This window comes from Dama dama, chromosome 5 (assembly GCF_033118175.1).
Source record: "Dama dama isolate Ldn47 chromosome 5, ASM3311817v1, whole genome shotgun sequence".
NCBI classification, from domain to species: domain Eukaryota; kingdom Metazoa; phylum Chordata; class Mammalia; order Artiodactyla; family Cervidae; genus Dama; species Dama dama.
In genome coordinates, this window is record NC_083685.1 from 124,533,728 (window position 1) to 124,553,651 (window position 19,924).

The following is a 19,924-nucleotide window of genomic DNA, read 5'->3' on the forward strand; positions in this document are numbered from 1 at the left end:
GAGAGAAATATTGGAGAGATCTGGAGTTTCCAGTGAGATGCTACTTGAGGTTGCAGAAATTTTCAGAAACACAGGAAGCCAGGGTACATTGAGGGAGGAGAAAAAAAAGGGAAAGCAAGTCCTGGAGGGGAAGTGTTTGTTTAAAATAAAGCCCTTGGTTGGTTTTGTTTTGTTTTTTCTCAAGTTTGGTGGTAACAGGTACCTTCCTCCTTTGGGAACACAGGGCACCTTGGGCAGATGATGGACATTCACTATTTCTTGACCCCAAGAGCCCACGCAACATAGATCACTCTCTGGACCAAGCAGGGTGCTGTTAATGAACACAGGGCAGCTTTCCACATAAAGAGGAAGGAAGTTTCTACTGAGAATGAGAACTCTGGGTTGTACACAACAGAGTTGGGAAACTACCAGAACTCGCCTTTGTCACCAGCAATACCCATGTCCATCAAGCCCTGGACCTTGAGAGCAGCCAGAGGAAATCCTATGATCTGTCCTTGGGGAGCTGCCAGACCAGAGCCGTCCTACTGACCAGGCTGTGCTCAGAGCCCAGTCATCAAACAGGGTTGTGCAAGGAGTCAGGATTTCTGTCCAGACCCGAAGGCCCTTAAAGAGCACAGGCTTCACCAAAGTGTCTATAGGAGAGAAGTTTAGGCCAAGAAAGACCTTCCATAGGAGGGGTATCAAAGGGCTTGCTGAAAATGGTCCTAATTCAGATAAGGAGAAGAGGTAGAAGGAAGTGGGATGAGGAAGTCAGGTTAAACTTAGAGGGACTTCCCTGGTGGTCCAGTGGCTAAGCCTCTGTGCTCCCAATGCAGGCGGAACCGGTTCAGTCCCTGGTCAGGGAACTAGATCCGACATGCTGTGACTAAAGATCCCACATGCCGCACCTATGACCCGGCACAGCCAAATCAATCAATAAATCTTAAAAAAAAACCTTGGAGAGGCAAAGTGAAGGTGAGGTGGAGAGCAGTCCCCATGTGTTGCCCCTTTTCACTGGTGGCCCTACAGAGAGAACGACTCTGCTGGCTCAGGGACCAGCAGGCCTGGCAAAGGGACAGGTTTGCCTCGTGGAGGCTGGCAGGACCGGTAATCTGCGGGGAAGACCTGGGGCTTTAGGCTCAGGTGAACCTCAGACAGGTTCCTGCTCCCTACACCTGGTTGAGTGAGTTTCAGGTTCCTCATCTGGGAAATGGGAACAATAACCATACTTACCGCTTCAGGGTTGTTTTGAAGATTAAATGAGATAATGCACTCAAAAGTGCTCAGATGGAGTCATTGTGCAAAATCGATTATTCTTGGTAAGTATTTAGCAAGTCATTTATTGAATGATTCACATACAGGAAACGGGCTTCCCAGGTGGCTCAGTAGTATAAAATCTGCCTGCCAATGTAGGAGAAGCAAGAGATTCAGGTTCAATCCTTGAGTCTGGAAGATACCTTTGAGTAGGAAATGGCAACCCACTCCAGTATTCTTGCCTAGAAAATTCCACGGATAGAGGAGGCTGGCGGGCTACAGTTCATGGGGTCGCAGAGTCAGACACAGCTGAGCGTGGATGCACATATGGGAAACAATGCGCCCGGTCCTTCTGAGGGAGTCAAAGAAATCTAAGACTGGGGGTATGCTGGCAAACTGGCCCTGGGGTGTGGGGGAAGCCCTGGTTTGCAGTTTTTGGTGGTTTCTGTGGTTTAAATAGTTCCATCATGGCCAATTCCAAGCTACTGACAGTTTAGCAACTGGCTGGCAAAATTCCAAATAATCCGCTCTAGAGAGCAGGCCCCCAACCCAATGGGCTTTCTCTGTAGTTAGCAGATGACACACCAGTGAAAAGTTAACAGTAGTGGCTGACAGATACACAGCCCAGTCCATAGATGGCCGATCTAGAAGGCCTTTGAGGGCCCTGTTTTCAGGGTACAAGCAGGGTTTACTGAGATGCAGAGGGAGAAAAGGGCTCAGGGGTAAAATATACATCTTGTGTAAGGTAATAGGGAGCCACTGAAGGTACACGGGCAAGAGTATATGCTGATGATGGCTGCATATCAGTAAAGTTAAGCTGGGAGTGATTTTTCAAATGGATGAGAAGAGAGAGGATTGAGAGGCAAGAAAACCAGAGGGGAAGCTAATGAAATCGCTAGATCTCTTTTCATGCACAGATTGCATCTTGGACTAGGAAAGATAACAGTACACAACGAAGCAATATAATAAACATACACTTCGTGGAGCATAATAGCGATCTGAGGCTTCCAGCAGTTTACCCTGAGAACCACAGTGGTGAGTAGCATCTCTGTTTATTGCTCTGTCAGGCTCAACACACAATCTTTGAAGAACCCCTGATGAAATAGTAGGTGTCACTTAAATGAATAAGCTATTAGCTCAGGAGTAAATGTGTCTTGTAAATGAAGTCATGCTTCCCAGGTGGCTCGGTGGTAAAGAAGCCACCTGCCAATGAAGGAGATGTGAGTTCAATCCTAAGTTGAGAAGATCCCCTGGAGAAGGAAATGGCAACCCACTCCAGTATTCTTACCTGGGAAACTCCATGGACAGAAGAGCCTGGTGGGCTACAATTCAGGGCGCTGCAAAGAGTCAGACACGACTGAGCATACACACACACACAAAGTCACGGAACTGGTTGGTGATCAAACTTTAGCGAAGAGCTGACTCATTGGAAAAGACCCTGATGCTGGGAAAGATTGAGGGCCCAAGGAGAAGGGGGTGACAGAGGATGAGATGGTTGGATGGTATCACCGATTCAATGGACATGAGTTTGAGCAAACTCCAGGAGATAGTGAAGAACAGGGAAGCCTGGTGTGCTGCAGTTCATGAGGTCGCAAGGAGTCAGACATGACTTAGCAACTGAATAGGAGCAACAGATTTTAGCAGGGAAGCACCTTGAATGTGTAAGTGACACTTTTAACCTATTTGCTTAGAATGTGATCTAGCCCTCAGGGGTGATCCTCAACCCTCTTTTCTCATCTGCCCTTTGGTTTCCATGCCTGGGAGGAGATGAATGACCCATCTGACCTCAGCTCCAATTTCAGGAGGATAGAGGCAGGGTGTAGGACGACTATAGCTCCCTGCTTGAGCTTGAGCTCAGTACTGGGTAACTTCTGTGGGAGGGTGGTATACCGTGTGTTGGGACTGGCATCCCAACAGGTGAACATGTATTCACACTGATTTGTCCTTTTCTACTGGCACTAGAAGTCAACCTACCCTGTAAATAAAGACACCAAACCAGCAATTCGGGTTTTCCACAGTGAGGCCCGGAGCACAGAGCCTGGGATCCCTGGGTTCTGAGCCAGGCAGCCACTGGTCTGACCTTGGGCAAGTCCCTCAGCTTCCCCAGGCTAGAGCTACGTCCAACCTGTCAGGTGAGGGGCCCTGGATTACATATTCTTCCGGCTTCTTCTAGACCTGACGCTCCAGCCAGCACTCGGTATTGTCAAGAAACCCCAGGAGAAGGAAGAGAATTTGTTCTCAGTTTCTCCCTTTGATTTTTTAAGTAACCACAGTTGAGCATAGAGGTGTGGAGGCTGTCAGCACGCTGCCTCTTCCACATTCTGGTTTCTCTGGCTAGCAGGAGACAGATGCTGGGCTTTTTGCCTGCCTGGAGTGTTTCCCCCGGAGAAGGCAGAGCGGGCAGAGGATCCAAAGTGGGCTGAAACATTAGTGGCACCTCCTTTAGCACAGATTTCATCACGTAGCATGTGCAGCCCCAGATGGGGCTGAGCTCAAAACCAAAAGAAGGACAGGGAAGTGAAGGCAGAAGTGAATATACCGAAACGAGCTTAAGGGCTCTGGTGTTTGACAGAAACAATCTGGGACTAAACTAAAGCAAAATAGAAGGAACTCTCCTGATTTCTTTAACTGAGTGCTTGAATGGGATTAATGTCCCAGGTCTCTCCTTTTTCCAAATGCCAGAGGCCCCGGGGAAGCAGGGCTGGAGGCAGGGTGAGGCGCCTTGCAGGACACTGAGTGCCAACTTCAAGGTCACACCCCAGGCACCTCCCTCTCCCCACCCAAGCCACACCGGGCAAGTGTAAACATTGTCTTTCATTTCAATCTTAACTTGAAAAGTAGATTAAGAAGCTACAAACCCAACTGGAGTCTAAACAGTTGCCCTTTGTTAGAGGCACGCAGCTGAGCAGGAAATTAACAATGAGGAATTCACACTTGGCAAGACGCAAAAATATGAAAGGCCGATGGCTGATTTCCTAGTGGGAAAGGTTATTTTCCTCAACAGAGAGCTTTCGGTTGTCGGAGGAACAGTTTGCTGGGTCCCAAAACATTTAGGATCAGGCCCCTGTGTCCGCATCAGCCTGCCGTGCCCACCTGGAGCAGGATGTGAAATTCTCTGCTTGTGGTTTTAGCTTGAATTCACTGAAGCCAAGGGCCAAGGACTGAGAGAGAGAGATGAGGGGTTATGCGTTGTGATTGGGCCCCTTGTTTGTTGGTTTGGTTTTGAATCTGGCTGCTCTAGAACTTCATTTCAGCACGCAGGATCTTCAATCTTCACTGTGGCATAGGCTGGGAGGGGTGGTCTTTGCTCTAGTTGTTGCATGAGAACTCTTTAGTTGTGGCATGTGAAATCTTAGCTCCCTGACCATGGAACCCGAGCCCCCTGCATTGGGATCATGGACTCTTAGCCACTGGACCACCAGGGAAGTCCCTGGGGCCCATGTTTTGGATACTCAGGATAGCCAGAGTTCTAACTTTGCTGTCGCGCAGCCCAGGCAGAAGGGTAAGGCAAACAGGCAAGAAGGAGCCTGTCGTATCTCCTTCAGGTCCCTGAGGCATGCCCCCCAACACCCCAGCTCTGTTGCCTTGGGAACTCTGTGCTACCATTAGGATAGCATCTATCAGCTCTTCACCTGCAAGTTCTCTCTCTCTCCCTCCTGATACGGGCATCTGTGTGAATCTTTGAAATGAGTAGATGTGTCACGAAAGGTGGAAAATGCACCACGGAGCTGAAACCAGGACAGCCAAAATGAACAAAATCAAAGGCTCAAGGGGACTAGCTGACCTAGAAATTACTCATCCCTCTGTTCCCCTCCCCGCAGGCTTCTCCTTTGTCCCTTAGACCCAAGGTGGAGAAGGGCTAGGACCTGATAAAAATACATGGGCTTGTTACCTCCCTGCCTTCCTTGGATGATTAGAGGAAACCCCTGAGACCCTTAAGCGCTGGCTTCTCTCCTAGGGTTCTCCCAAGGGCGGCATCCACCTTGGCTTGGAAATGGTTAGAATGCCTTGAGGCTATTTACACAAAGGATGTGTGGTATTTGCATGTAATTTCCCTATGCGATCTGAACCATCTCTCCCCAGACCATTTGTTCAAGTTAAAAGTATTTTTATGACTCTCTTGATGGCTCTCACTTCTGGATTTTGCCTCTTGTCTGTGCCATCTTTTCCCTCAGGGCCTCTCCTTGGCCCACATCTCTGGCAAGGGGAGTCTGGAGGCACCAAGGAAGGACCTGGGAGGAATGCGGTGACGGCTCTTTCAAGGGTTTTCTTATCTCATCTGCACCCCGAGCACCGGGGGGAGGTTCTTTTTTCCAAAATGGTAACACTGTGTGATGGCATTGTAGACCGTGGGACTCTAACCCAATTCACAGAAAATCTCTTTGATTTGGAATTTTTTCCGAACTACCTGCATCCCTTTCTCTTCTGCCTCCTGACCCTAGTTAGCATGTTACCATTATCACTTCTTCTTCTTCTTTTTTTTTTAAGTCTTAACTCTTTTTTTTTTTTTTTTCGGTTCTGTTGGGTCTTGGTTGCTTCAAGCACGCTTTCTCTGATTGCAGTGAGCAGGGGCTACTCTCTAGTTGAGATGCTTGGGTTTCTCATTGCAGTGGCTTCTCTTATTGTGGAACACAGGTTCTAGGTGTACAGGTTTCAGTAGCTGTGGCATATAGGCTCAGTAGTTGTGGCATGGGGGTGGACTTAGTTGCTCTGGGATCTGCCCAGACTAGGGATCAAACCCACGTCCCCTGCATTGGCAGGTGGATTCTTATTCACTGTACCACCAGGGAAGTCCCGATCACTTCTTTTTTTAAATTGAGTCTTGATTCACTAATGGCTTCTTTGTAATAGCCAGTAAGGATTGGAGGAAGAACAAAGTTATAGGCTTGGGGAGTGTTATCCAAGATAGGGAACAGGGCTTTCCTGGTGACTCAGTGGTTAAAAAAAAAAAAAAAATCTGCCTGCCAATGCAGGAGACACGGTTTCCATCCCTGATCCAGGAAGATCCCACATGCCTCAGCACCTAAGCCCATGTACCAATTATTCAGCCTGTGCTCTAGAGCAGGGGATCTGTAACTCCTGAGCCCACGTGCTCTAATGAAGTCCACGTGCCCTAAAGCCTGTGCTCCACCGCAAGAAAAGCCTCTGCACCCTGAGAGCCCGTGCACTGCAATGAGAGAGTAGCCCCTGCTTGCCGCAACTGGAAAAAAGCCCTATGCAGCAACGAAGACCCAGCACAGCCAAAAATAAATATATTAAATAAAATTATATTTATATATAAAAAGATAGGGAACAAACCCACTTCCCAAGATCAGAGGTTGAGATGGGAGAAGAACAGATCGTTGCAAAGAACAGGAACAGAGCTGCCTGATTAAGCTACATCCTGCCTGATTCTGGTCGCAGATGAGGGTAAATCCGCTCAGGGATGGTGCCCCCTTTACCAATGGCCAAGGGCAGGAAGGACAAAGGTTTCTTTGATAATAAGATTATAAAGCATTTTACTCTGTGATGTGCTAAAGGCCTTCTGCTTTGAGGTCATTCTGATTCTTCGTGACTTGTATTTTATCTTCACCCAGTAATTACAAGGTAGGCCCTGTATGTGAAAAGGGTAGCTGGTAGTCATTGGTTCCCTTCCAAAGATATGTCTAAAAGCCTTCTAGTGGTGAGGGTCAAGGGCTGGAGGGAGGGCTCTGAACTCTGCCACGGAGCCCTGGTGCTTGGGAGAAGCTTCCATCTGCTGGCCTGGGCCAGGGGCTTGCCTGCTCCTCAGCATCAGTAAAAAAAAAAAAAAAAAAAAAAGACAAGTATGTGTTCCTGTCATCCTAGGGACCTTGAAGACAACCAAGGCAACCGGGTGACGGTATCTTTGTCACCAGGTCTGCAGCTGAGAAGAGGACAATTAAAAGTACAAAAGAGGAAACTTCCTGGCAGTTCAGTGGTTGGGAATCCGCCTTCCAGTGTTGGGGGACGCCGGGTTCGATCCCTCATCAGAGAACTAGGATCCCACGTGCCCACCAGTCAGTTAAGCCCCCTCTAGGCAACTGCTGAGCTCATGCAGAGCACAGACTCCAGGCAGCCAAGTAAATAAATAAGTGAGTAAAAAACTAGTACAAAAGGTAATCAGGAAAGAGACTTTATGAAATGGCTTTTACAGATCTAAACAAGGGAACCCAAGGGCCCAAACAGTATACTGAACGTTGTTGAAACATTGCTGACATCATGTTCTAGCTGTTGAAGTTTTTGCTAATCAGTCTACCCTCTCACCAAAACCACACGAAAAAGAAAAGGTCTAAAACACACATGTCTGTAATTAAGCTCTGGAGTGGCATCTTCTGTCTGTCCCAGTGACCCACTGTAGGTGTGTGTTCTCATTCAGAGAAGCCCTTCTCCACCTGTCATCCCGCTTTGACGCTCCTTGCTCGCAGGTCTCTCCAAAGTTTCCAAAAGGCATGATCCGAGCTCGACTGTCTCGACCTACTCTGAGTTGAGGGTCTCCTAACTTCAGGGCTACATGAGCTGCAGAAGGGACTGATAAACAGAGAATGTGTACAGAATCCTGCTCTTTGAAAGGAACTAAATGAGAGGGTTAGAAGTAGAAGTGGAAGCGGTGTCAGATTTTGTTTTCTTGGGCTCCAAAATCACTGCAGATGGTGACTGCAGCCATGAAATTAAAAGATGCTTGCTCCTTGGAAGGAAAGCTATGACTAACCCAGACAGTGTCTTAAAAAGCAGAGACATCACTTGGCTGTCTAGACAAAGCTATGGTTTTTCCAGTAGTCAGGTATGGATGTGATAGTTGGGCCATAAAGAAGGCTGAGTGCAGAAGAACTGATACTTTTGCACTGTGATGTTGGAGAAGACATTTGAGAGTCCCTTGGACCGCCAGGAGATCAAACCAGTCAATCCCAAAGGAAATCAACCCTGAATATTCATCGGAAGGACTGTTGCTAAAGCTGAAGCTCCAATACTTTGGCCATCTGATGCAAAGAGCCTATTCATCAGAAAAGATCCTGGTCCTGAGAAAGACTGAAGGCAAAAGGAAGTGAGGGCGATAGAGAATGGGATGGTTGGATGGCATCACCAACTCAAGGGACATGAGTCTGAGCAAACTCTAGGAGATAGTGGAGCTGGGAGATAGAGGAGCCGGACGTGCTGCAGTCCATGAGGTCGGACACGACTTAGAGTGAGACAGATGTCGGTGGCGACGTCTTCCGAGCGGGTCACCAGCACTGATCAATCACCCTGACCCCGGGGAGTCCCTTTGAGGCTAAGGCGCTGGGGGTGGGGGAACCCACCCGAAGTTCCTCGGCTGGGGGGGCGGGGGCTAGGGGCGCCCCTCTGCAGGGTTTCTGACCATTGGCTTTGGGATGTTGAGGGGTGGGTCTGGAGAAGGCATCCTCCCGGCCGGGAAGCCGCGTCCGCTCTTCGGATGCTGGGGACAATGGTGAGAGAACTCTTGGGCCTCGACCAGGCGCGCGGCGAGAAGGCGGCTCCCGCGCGGTCACCTGAGCGGGGTCAGCTGGCTCCGCTGGAGCGACGGGTCCCCGGCCCCTCCAGCCCGCGCTGGGCCGCGAGCGCCGGGCCGCGAGCCCCGAGCCCCGAGCCAGCCGGGCGCGCCGGGCCGCGGCTCCGCCGAGTGCCGCCGCCCATTGGCTGGCACGGCGCGGCCCGCTCCCGCCCCGCCCCGCCATTGGCCGCGGCCGCCGCGGGCCCCGCGCGCTAGCCGCCGCTGACATCACGAGGCCTGAGGCGGCGGCGGCGCCCCCGGCCCAGCCCGCAGCCCCCCTCGGCACAGGCGCCGCCGCGGGGCCCGGCGGAGGATGGTGCGCGGCGCGCCCGGGGCTCCCCGCCGCCGAAGCCGCAGCGCCAAGGCAGGAGCGGGCCGCGGCGCGCGGCCGACCCCCGCACCGGACGCGGGGCGAGCGGCCGCCGCGGTGAGGCGCCCAGGGCGGCGCGGGCGCAGCGGCCATGGGGGCCCTGACCAGCCGGCAGCACGCGGGCGTGGAGGAGGTGGACATCCCGTCCAATTCCGTGTACCGCTACCCGCCCAAGTCCGGTGAGCGCGACCCGGGGCTGCGAGGAGGTCGCGATGCCCCCGCGCGGGGGTCCCCCGGGGGTCCGAGGGACCCAGAGGCCGAGGGCGCTGCAGAGCCATCTCGGAGGGTGGGAGGTGTTGGATCAGGTCTGGAGGGGCTGCTTTAGGGCCCTTGGCGGGGGTCGCCGGCGTGGGCAGCCCCTCCGCCGGGGGCTGGGAGCGGCCTGCGCGCCATCGGGTCCAGTGACAGAGACGTGCGCTCGGGGGACTGCGGCTCGGAGGGGCGGGGTGGCCACGGCGCAGGCCGGGTCCCTTCCTTCCCGCCGGGTGCCCGGGCCCCCTCGGAGCTGAGGGTGAGGTGAAACGGGCTGGCATCGGAAGCAGGCACCTGTGCTAGGTGCTGGCCCTGGTGGCCTCCGGAGAGGGAGGCACAGGTTTGAATTAGGTTCTCCGGGTGGGGCGGGGGGGCTGCTCGAGGATGGCGGCCGAAAATGCGTTCGCTGTTGCGGGTGCTTTTTCAAGACGCTGTCAGAAGAAGGAGTTTAACAGAAATGTATCAGAGTCATTCGGGTTGTCGCTTTGCCAGAGTAGTGGCAAGCCTGGCATTTGGAATGAGAATAGCCCTGGGATAGGGCACAGGTATTGACAATGCCTGGAAGTATTATGTTTGTTTTCAGAATCATTAAAACGATAAATGTCTCCAGCCTCTGGCATGTAGCATAAATATTGGAAGTGGAGGAGAATTTTGACAGCACAGGGAGGCTTACAAGTGGATTGAGCACCAGCCAATTCGAAACTGCTGGCCCGGGACCTAACTCCTGGCTCTTTGTTTTTCAATACTTTGCTCAAGACTTCTGGGGACCCATGGCTACCATCTTCCCTTCGGCTTTGGACCTGAAGAGGATTTTCATGATCTTGGAGAGATGTCAGAATTACAGCAGTAGAATAAAGCCATGCTAATGAGATGAGCTGGTTTCTCAGCAGTCGGTCCAGTTTGTGCCAGGTGAAAGCTGGGACCAGACAATGAACCTGCACCCTGCAGTGTGTCTGCCAGGGCCATGTTGCACACTGCTTTTGTGCCAAAGAATGAATCGTTGCAGACATGAATATGCTTTTGAGCTGCTTTAGTACAGTCTGAGATCAAGGGAGGCATCATCAGTGTTTTAATAAGGCTCTGACTAATTACGACTGTATGAACCCAGTGCTAAAGGAGGCATGCATTTTGCTTTTTAGTCGACAAAAATATACACAATTATTTGTGGACTTTTCTGAAATCACTTAACTTTTATTGAGGAGCATATGGAGCGTGTTTTGCTGAACTTGGAGTTTGCAGTGGCGTTCACTGCCTCAGAAGAGTATTCATCCATCCTTCACTTATGGGAATAAGCATAGGTCGATCAGAGTCCCCAAAGGATATTGATGTGGATCTTGGATGATGATAATAAAAGGGTAATGGACCAAACTGAAACTTTCCCTAACCATCACCCTCCATACTTATAGTCTTAAATCATCATCTCTGCTCTACCAATCTTTTTTTAAAAGTTTCACCTAATGGTAACTCATTTTTTAATCAGAGCTTTTGAACAAGAGAAATCTTTGTAGCAAGTGGACCAAATTTTGTATGTTGAAGGTAAAACACAGAAAATAGGAATCAGAACGTTCATGTCCCAGTCGGCAGACCTCTGTGTTCTTGAAAATTTGTGTACTTGGCGTACACGTGCTAGTCTAGAGGCATCTGCTATCTTTCACGTGATCTTTATCATTATTATTGTTTTATTTATTTGACTGTGTTGTCTGTTTTTGGCACATGGGGATCTTTCTCTGCAGAGAACGGACTCTCTAGGACTCTTGTCTAGTTGTGGCTCAAGGGTTCAGTAGTTACAGCATAGAGGCTTAGTTATTCCATGGTATGTGGGATCTTGGTTCCCTGACCAGGGATCGAATCTGCGTCTCCTGCACTGCAAGGCAAATGCAAGTTCCTCGTGTGATCTTTAAATTTACCTGACTATTGGATTATAATATTTTTTGTTTTTTTGGCTGGGCAGTGCAGCATACAGAATCCCTACCAGAAATCGGACTGATGCCCCCTGCATTGGAAGCTTGGCGTCTTAACTGCTGGATCATCAGGGCAGTCCCTGGATTATAGTATTTGAGCCCCAAAGGAACCTTGCAGAGAATCTGGCCCCTGATCCTTTCATTTGGCGGGTAAGAAAATGGAGACTCAGAGAAGTGAGTTGGTAAAGGCCAAGGTTACCCAGCAAGCTAGTGCTCTTCTTACTAAACCATCAGCCTCTGCTTTTCTTAAGGAATTGGGTTTTGAACTCATCCTTGATGATTTGTGGAATGGAGGCTATTCTGCATCAGTATTGGTACCAAACTCAGAGGCCCGTCTCCCTGTTGAAGGATCAGACTGGGTTGATCTTGAGGTCTCCCTGTCTTTGGTACTGAACAAAGCAGACAGCAGAATTAGCTTTCTCCAGGTGACCGACCTGGCTGAGCTGGGACCACCCTCTGGCTCCCTAGGAGGTCTCCAAACTCCACAGCAAGCACAAGGTCATCTGTCCCTGTAATGATGGTCACAGTGCCCAGCAGAAATTGGTTTTTTCTGCTTTTCGTATTTTTAAAGGAACCCCTTAATTTTGTACACACGTTGACCTGGAAACATTTAAAAGATATTGAGAACAGCTGATTTCATGTTGGAACTTGGGTTTATAGCTTTTTTTTTTTTTCTTTACTAGAGATAGGGGAAAAGAAAATAGCCTAAAATTGTTTAGAAATATTTTTTTTTAATTAGTCACATAGTCACATAGTTCTAAGTTGAAAAGAATGAAAAGGCATACAGTGAGAGTCATTCTCACGGTGCCTGTTCATCCACCCGGTTACTCCCTGTATGCCGCCCATACCTACGGAACCAGTTTCTGGAATTCTTCCAGAGTTTCTTGTGTAAATACAAGTGTAACATGCTACTTGGACTGCTCTGCACCGTGTTTTGTTTTGTTTTGTTTACTTTCAAAGATATTGGAGATCTTTTTCTGTTACCTCCATATTAGGGTTTTTTGTTGTTGCTGTTATTGTTGTTCTTTTAAAAAATAAAACAACTATATCCCATTCCTTGGTGTGTACATGCTATCCGTTTTTCACACAGTCTCCTACTGGTGAACATGTGGAAGTGTCTTTCCCCCAACCTTTTACTATTGCAAACAATGCAGCAATGATTAATGTTATACATATGTTCTCCGGCAATTTTTAGCTTTGTTAATAAATACACAAATATAAATCATTTAAATAACAGAAGGTATGATGGAGTTTGTTGCTGTAGAGTATTTCTACATTAGCATAGAAAGCTGTTTTTAGCACTCTTCTGCACAGGGTTGTGCCTTTGTAATTTTTGAGTTAGAAGCCATTCTGTGCTTTTAAATCCTCCTCTGAGATCTTTGTTTCTTTCAAAGCCCACGATCATTTGTTCAGCAAAGGTATGGTTTTGCTGAGGTGTTGTTTTTACACATGCAGGCCCAACTTTTGAAAGGTGTCCCCATGCTGATAAGAGTCATTGGTTCTGTTTTTCTCTGTCCAGGAAGAAGTAGCATACCATAAACACATTCATTTTAATTCAGTACCTGATAAATCTAGTTCATTTCCCTCTTACATATTTGAGCAAATTGGAAAATAGGAGTAATTCGTTTTGCTCAGGTGTTAAGAGGGAAACCTATCATAAAAGTTTAGAATGGGGAAGGGATAGTTGGGGATTGGGATGGACATGTATACACGGCTGTATTTAAAATGGATAACCAACAGGGACCTACTCTATAGCACATGGAATTCTGCTCGATGTTACTTGGCAGAGTGAATGGAAGGGGAGTTTGGGGGAGAATGGTTACATGTATATGTATGGCTGAGTCCCTTCATTGTTCACCTGAGACTATTCACAACATTGCTAATTGGCTATACTTCAATACAAAATAAAAAGTTAAAAACATAAAAGAAAAAAATTTCAAAATGGTGAGACTTCCCTAGTGGTCTAGTGGTTCAGAATATGCCTTGCAATGCAGGGGATTAGATCCCTGGTCGGGAAACTAAGATCCCACTTGCCCCAGGGCAACTAAGCCCGCACCCTCACACCCCAACTACTGAGCGCCACAGCTAGAGATCCCACATGAGGGGACAAAGATCCCATGTGCTGCATCTAAGGCTTGATGCAGCCAAATAAATAATTTTTTAAAAAGCAAAGAAAATTCAGAATGGTAATCAGAGTCCTGGACAGCTAACATCATCATTCTTCAAATTTTTTGTTGTATTGGAGTACATATATGCTTGTCAAGTGGGTCTGTCCTAGGGCAAGAGCAGTTTCTAAAGCATGGGTACTAAGTCTTTGCTGGTTGTACAGTTGTAAAAGTTTCTCTCAGCTTTGTTGTTGTTTAGTTGAGAAGTCATGTCTGACTCTTGCAACTCCGTGGACTACAGCTGGCCAGACTCCTCTGTCCATGGGATCTCCAAGGCAAGAATACTGGAGTGGGTTGCCATTTCCTTCCCCAGGGGTCTTCCCAACCCAGGGATCGAACCCTCGTCTCCTGCATTGGCAGGTGAATTCTTTACCACTGAGCCACCAGGGAAACTTACTGCAGAATAAAGAATTATTTGGTTTTGGCAAATTTTGATTGATGCATTAACTAAAATTAAGTAGGTCTCTTGGGACTTCCCTGATAGTCCAAAGTTTAAGACTTAGCCTTCTAATGCAGGGGGTGCAGGTTCAATCCATGGTCAGGGAGCTGGGATCCCACGTGCCTTGAGGTCAAAATAACCAAAACATAAAACAGAAACAATGTTGTAACAAATTCAATAAATACTTTAAAAATAGTCCACACATAAAAAAATATTTAAAAAAAATAAAAATAAATGAAGTAGGTTTCTAAAATTTTTGTTAATTGCATTTAATACCATAATAAGGCTAATGATTGTTCTATTTAATGACAGAGTCATAAAGATCGAGAGTTCAAATGCTGGTATTATTTTTGAACACTTAAAAGGTGGTAATTCTACTTTCGAAACCTCCAGTATTTTTGCTTTATTTGTACCTTACTTCATTGAGAGCAGACTGATTTCTTTCACTTCTCGATTTTGTCTTATGATTGAGGGCCTTTGATTTCCTTATATGATAGTGGTTGTGTTCTTTTGTTCCTTGGCAACTCTTTTCTCATTCTTTTATTACTGTCGGTGCACGTTATCAGGCACTGAGGTATTGTGCTGTGTGCTAGTGTATAGATTCTGATCCTGGGATTTTGATGCCTATGGCAAGCATCCGGATTGAAGCCCTCAAATCAACTTTGTAGTTCATGATGTGGGTCACAGAAGGGAGGATTGACAATACAGGCTCTATGGTGGCTGTATCACCAGGGTTCTCCAGAGAAAGAGAACCAATAGGAGATGTCCACATATAATTGGCCTCTGTTATTGTGAGGCTGGCAAGTCTGAAAGTTGTAGGGCTGGCCAGCAAGCTGGATTCTCAGGAACTGATGTTGTATTCGTCAGTCTGAAATCTGTAGGACAGGCTGCCAGATGAGAAACTCAGGCAGGATTTCTTTGTTAGTTTTTTTTTTTCCCGAAACTTTGAACTTTTTATCTTGCATTGGGGTATAACCAGTTAACAATGTTGTGGTAGTTTCAGGTGAACGGCAAAGGGTCTCAGCCATACATGTGTATGTAAGTCTTACAGCAGAATTCCTTTTCCTCTGGGAAACCTCAGTTTTGGCTTTTAAAGCCTTCAACTGATTGGATTAAGCCCACCCACATTATCCAGGTTAATCTCTTTTACTTAAAGTCAACTAGTTATAAAGGTTAATTACACCTACAAAATACCTTCACAGCAACATCTAGATTAGTGTTTAGACGAAAACTGACCACCATAGCCCTAGCCAAGTTGATATAAAAATTAACAATCAAAAAAAAAATTAACAATCATAGTGATTCTTTTTTTTTGGCTGTGCTGCAGGACTTTTGAGGATCTTAATTCCCCAACCATGGATCAAACCTGTGGTAGTGAAAGTACGGCATCCCAACCACTGGATCACCAGGAAATTCCCAGTAGCTTCTTACTTTATCAAATTATTTGTGCTAGATAGGCACAAAACTTTGGCTCACGTTTTTAGTTTCTGAAAGAGTACCTGTGCTGGGAAATCATATTTTTAAATGTCTAAAAATTACAGTCTTTAAAAATCATTATTTAAGAATTACACTTCTTCCAAAATTCCAGTGCTTATCATCTAGTATCAAATGTAGAATGCAGTCATAAAGAGATAAATAAGAATATAAAATATACCATGATCAGGTGGAATTTATGCCAGGAATGCAAAGTTGCTTTGATATCTGAAAAATCAATTGATGTTAATATACCATATTGGTAGAATAAAGAATAAAAACTACATGATCATTTCAATAGATGATCCAGTACCTTAGACCAATACTGCTTAACATATCCAATACCTTTTCAAGATAAAAAACATTCAACAAACTTGGAACAGAAAGGTGCTTCTTCAATCTGAGGGACTTCCCTGGTGGCTCAGAGGGTAAAGCGTCTGCCTTCAATGCAGGAGACCTGGGTTCGATCCCTGGGTCGGGAAGATCCCCTGGAGAAGGAAATGGCAACCTACTCCAGTATTCTTGCCTGGGAAACCCCATGGACTGAGGAGCCTGGTGGGCTACAGTCCATGGAGTCACAAAGAGTCGGACAAAACTGAGTGACTTCATTTCACTTTCTTCAATCTGATGCAGGGTATCTATGAGATATTCATAGCTACCAGTATAATTAATGGTGAGATACAGATTTCTTTCTTGCTAAGATCAGGATCAAGACAAGAATGTCTGTTTTTGCCATTCAGTATTGACTGAAGATTCTAACTGGAGATTCTCACCGGATTGGAGATTCTAACAATAAGGTCAAACAAAGAAACACATTAAAAAGAAATTTTAAGGCAGCCAGATTGTAAAGAAAAAAGTGAAACTGTATTCACAGACGACATGATCCTATGTATAGAAAATACCCAGGATTCCACAAAAAAAGTCTACTAGAAGTAATAAATGAGTCAGGTTGTAGATAAAAGATCATATAAACACGAAAAAAATCAATTGTGCTTCTATATACAAGCAATTATCTGAAGGGCTTCCCAGGTGGCTCAGTGGTAAAGAGTCCGCCTGCAGTGCAGAGGATTTAGAGACATGGGTTCAATCCCTGGGTCAGGAAGATCCCTTGGAGGAGGGAGTGGCAACCCATTCCAATAATCTTGCCTGGAAAATCCCATGGACAGAGGAGCCTGGTGGGCTACAGTCCATAGGGTCGCAAAAGAATTGGACACTACTGAGTGACTAAACAACAGCAAGTAATCTGAAAATGAAATTAAGAAAACAGTCCGATTCCCAATAGCATCAAAAAGAATATAGTGATTCTCAGGGATAAATTTAACATAAGTGTGTGATTTGTACACTGAAAATTCTAAAATGTTATCAAGATTAATGCTCTAACTAAAGATTAGTTTAAAGAGGTCTATATAAATAGACATTTCATGTATATGAATTGGAAAACTCAATATTGTTGAGAAGCCAGTGATCTCCCCATTGATCTGAAAATTGACTACATTCTCTGTCACAATCCCAACAGACTTTTTTTGAAGAAACTGGCCAGCCAGTTCTAAAATACATGCGGACATGCAAAAGATCTAGAATATTCTTAACAATTTTGAGAAGGAAGAACAAACTTGGAAGGTTTTCATTACCCAATTTCAAAAATTACATCAAGACACGGTGTGGTGTTGGTACAACTAGAAGGATATAGATCAGTAGAATTGCAAGACAGAAATAAATCCTTATATTTATGGTCGGTTGTTTTTGACAGAAGTGCCAAGACAATTAATTCAACAGGGAGAGGATATGCTTTTCAACAGAAGGTGCTAGGACAACTGGATATTAACAAGCAGAAAAATGAGCTTAGACTGTTTATTCACATCACCAAAAATTAACTCACAGTGGAGCATAGAATGAAAATATTGACCATGGAATGGAAGAAAATGTTGGCAAATCTTCTATATGGTAAGGGATTTGTACCTAGATTATATAAAGAATGTGTGCAATTCAAAAACAAAAGGACAACCTGAAAAGGAGCAAAGTTCTTCAGTAGACATTTCTCCAACAAAGATAAACAAGTGAACAATAAGCATGTCAGTAATGAAAAGATGCTTAATATTGTTGGCCTTTAGGGGAATGCAGATCAAAACTACAGTTAGATTACCACTTCACAGCCACTAGGATGGCAATAATTTTTAAAAACAAATAGTAAGTGTTGGTGAGAATGTGGAGAAACTGAAATCCTGGTCCACCACTGATGGGAATGTAAAAAGGTACAACTGCTATGGAAAACAGTTTGACAGCTCCTCAAATGCTTTGTTACTTTATAACTCAGCAATTACAGTCCTGGGGTGTGTGTGTGTGTGTGTGTGTCCAAGAAAAATGAAAAAAAAAAATATTCAACACCAAAACATGTACATGAACGTTCATAGCAGCATTAGTCATAGTAGCTAAGATGTGGGAATAACCCAAATGTTCAACAACTGGTGACTGGAACAACTGATAAAATGTGGTAAATCTGAGCAGTGGAGTGTTATTCATCAATAAAGAGGAATGATGTATTGATATGTGCTACAGCTTAGCTGAAACCTGAAAGACACTAACATGAAGTGAAAGAAGCCAGAGGCAAAAGGCCATATATTGTATAATCCCGTTTATATGACATGTCCAGAAGAGGCAAATCCATAGAGACAGAAAGGAGATTAGTGACTGCCAGTGGCTGGGGGAGGGGGGAGATGAGAAGTGATTGCTAACAGGGTTTCTTTCTGGGATTATGAAAATGTTCTAAAATTAGATAATGATGAATAGTTGCATAACTCGGTGAATATACTAAAAAACCATTGAATTGTATGTTTTAAATAGATGAATTGTATGGTATGTGAATTATCTCTCAATAAAGCTGTTTTTAAAAGGGACCTAGGGCTTCCCCAGGGCTTCCTTGGTGGCTCAGATGTAAAGAATCTGCCTGCCAGTGCAGGAGACTCAGGTTCTATCCTTGGGTCAGGAAGATCCCCTGGAGAAGGAAACGGCAACCCTTTCCTGTGTTCTCATCTGGGAAATTCTATGGACAGAGAAGCCTGGTGAGCTACAGTCCATGGGGTCACAAAAAAAGTCGGACACATCTCAGTGACTAAAATGACAACAAAGAGGACTTCTCTGGTGGTCCAATGGTTAAGACTCTACCTTCCAATGCAGGGGGCAAGAGTTCAAACCCTGGTTGGTTCAAACCCAACGCTCCGCGATGGGGCCAAAAATTAAAAAAAAAGGACTTAGATTCAAGAGTTAGAACTGTAAAACCCCTATAAGAAGATATAGGAGAAGCTATGTATTTGTTTCAGATTGGGCAGAATTCTTTGATACAATGCCAAAAGCAAAATCCATAAGGGAAAAAAACTGATAAATTGGATTTCTTCCAAATTAAAAATGTTTCTACTTCAAACAACATTAAGGAGATGAAAAGACAAGCCACCTTCTGAATGAAAATATTTGCAAAACATATAGAGGATTTACATCCAGAATATTTTGACAACTCTTACAACTCAATATTAAGATGACAACTCAATTTAAAAATGGACAAAAGAGTTGAATAGACATTTCACCGAAGAAGATACAGGAGTAGCCAATAAACACATTGAAAGATGCTCAGCATCAGTAGTTATTAGGGAAATACAATTAAAACCACAATGAGATAGCATTTCAAAACTGCTAGGAAAGCAACAGTAAAAGAGACAACATCAGGTGTTGGTGAGAATGCAGAGAAATTGGGATCCTCGTATGTTATGGATGGGAATGCAAAATGGTAATGGCCAATTTGGAAAAGAGTTTGAGAGTGTCTTAAAAAGTTAAATTTACCTTATGATGTAGCAGTTGCACTCCTATTGTTCAGTCGCTCAGTCGTGTCCAACCCCATGAACTGCACACACCAGGGCTTCCCTGTCCTTCACCATCTCTTGGAGCTTGCTCAAACTCATGTCCATTGAGATGATAATGGCGTCGAACCATCTCGTCCTCTGTCATCCCCTTCTCCTCCTGCCTTCATTCTTTCCCAGCATCAAGGTCTTTTCCAACAAGTAAATCTATTCAAAAGAAATGAAGACATAGATACACACAAAGACATGTGTTCGATTGTTCATAACAGCATTGCTCATAATGATAAAAAACTGAAAGTAATCCAAATGTCCATCAACTGGTGAATGGATTAACAAAATAAGATATATTCGTACATTATAATACTATTCAGCAAATTTAAAGAAAACAGCTATTGGTATATGCTACACAATGCAGATTAACCCCAAAAACATTGTGGTAAGTGAAAGTAGCCAGATACAAGATGATGTATTATTGTATGTGTCCATTTGTATGGACTAGAAACAGCAAATACAAAGAAATAGAAAGCAGAGCAGGGTTTGCTTAAGGCTGGGGATGGGAGTGGGAATTAGTTGTAAATGGACATGAGTGAGCATTTGCGATGGTGATATTTTCAACTGGATTGTGGTGATAGTTGCCAAAATCATTGAATTGTAGCGTGGATGAATTTTATGCTGT

The 19,924-nt window shown here is 45.4% G+C and overlaps 1 protein-coding gene across 2 annotated transcripts in view; it reads left to right on the forward strand.

Annotated features, from left to right (window-relative positions):
• The first annotated feature begins 9,140 nt into the window (after nucleotides 1-9,140).
• Nucleotides 9,141-19,924, forward strand: part of RNF157 (ring finger protein 157) — a 75,407-nt gene continuing 64,623 nt past the window's right edge. Inside the window, exons 1-2 of one of the 2 annotated variants that reach the window (XM_061144770.1) lie at nucleotides 9,170-9,289; nucleotides 11,314-11,473. Coding sequence is in view for 1 of the 2 variants with exons in the window: in XM_061144769.1 (XP_061000752.1) it covers nucleotides 9,202-9,289 (88 nt within the window). In the remaining variant the exon portion in view is untranslated. Of the gene's footprint in view, nucleotides 9,290-11,313; nucleotides 11,474-19,924 lie in introns of both variants that reach the window. The other variant, XM_061144769.1, reaches the window with a different exon arrangement.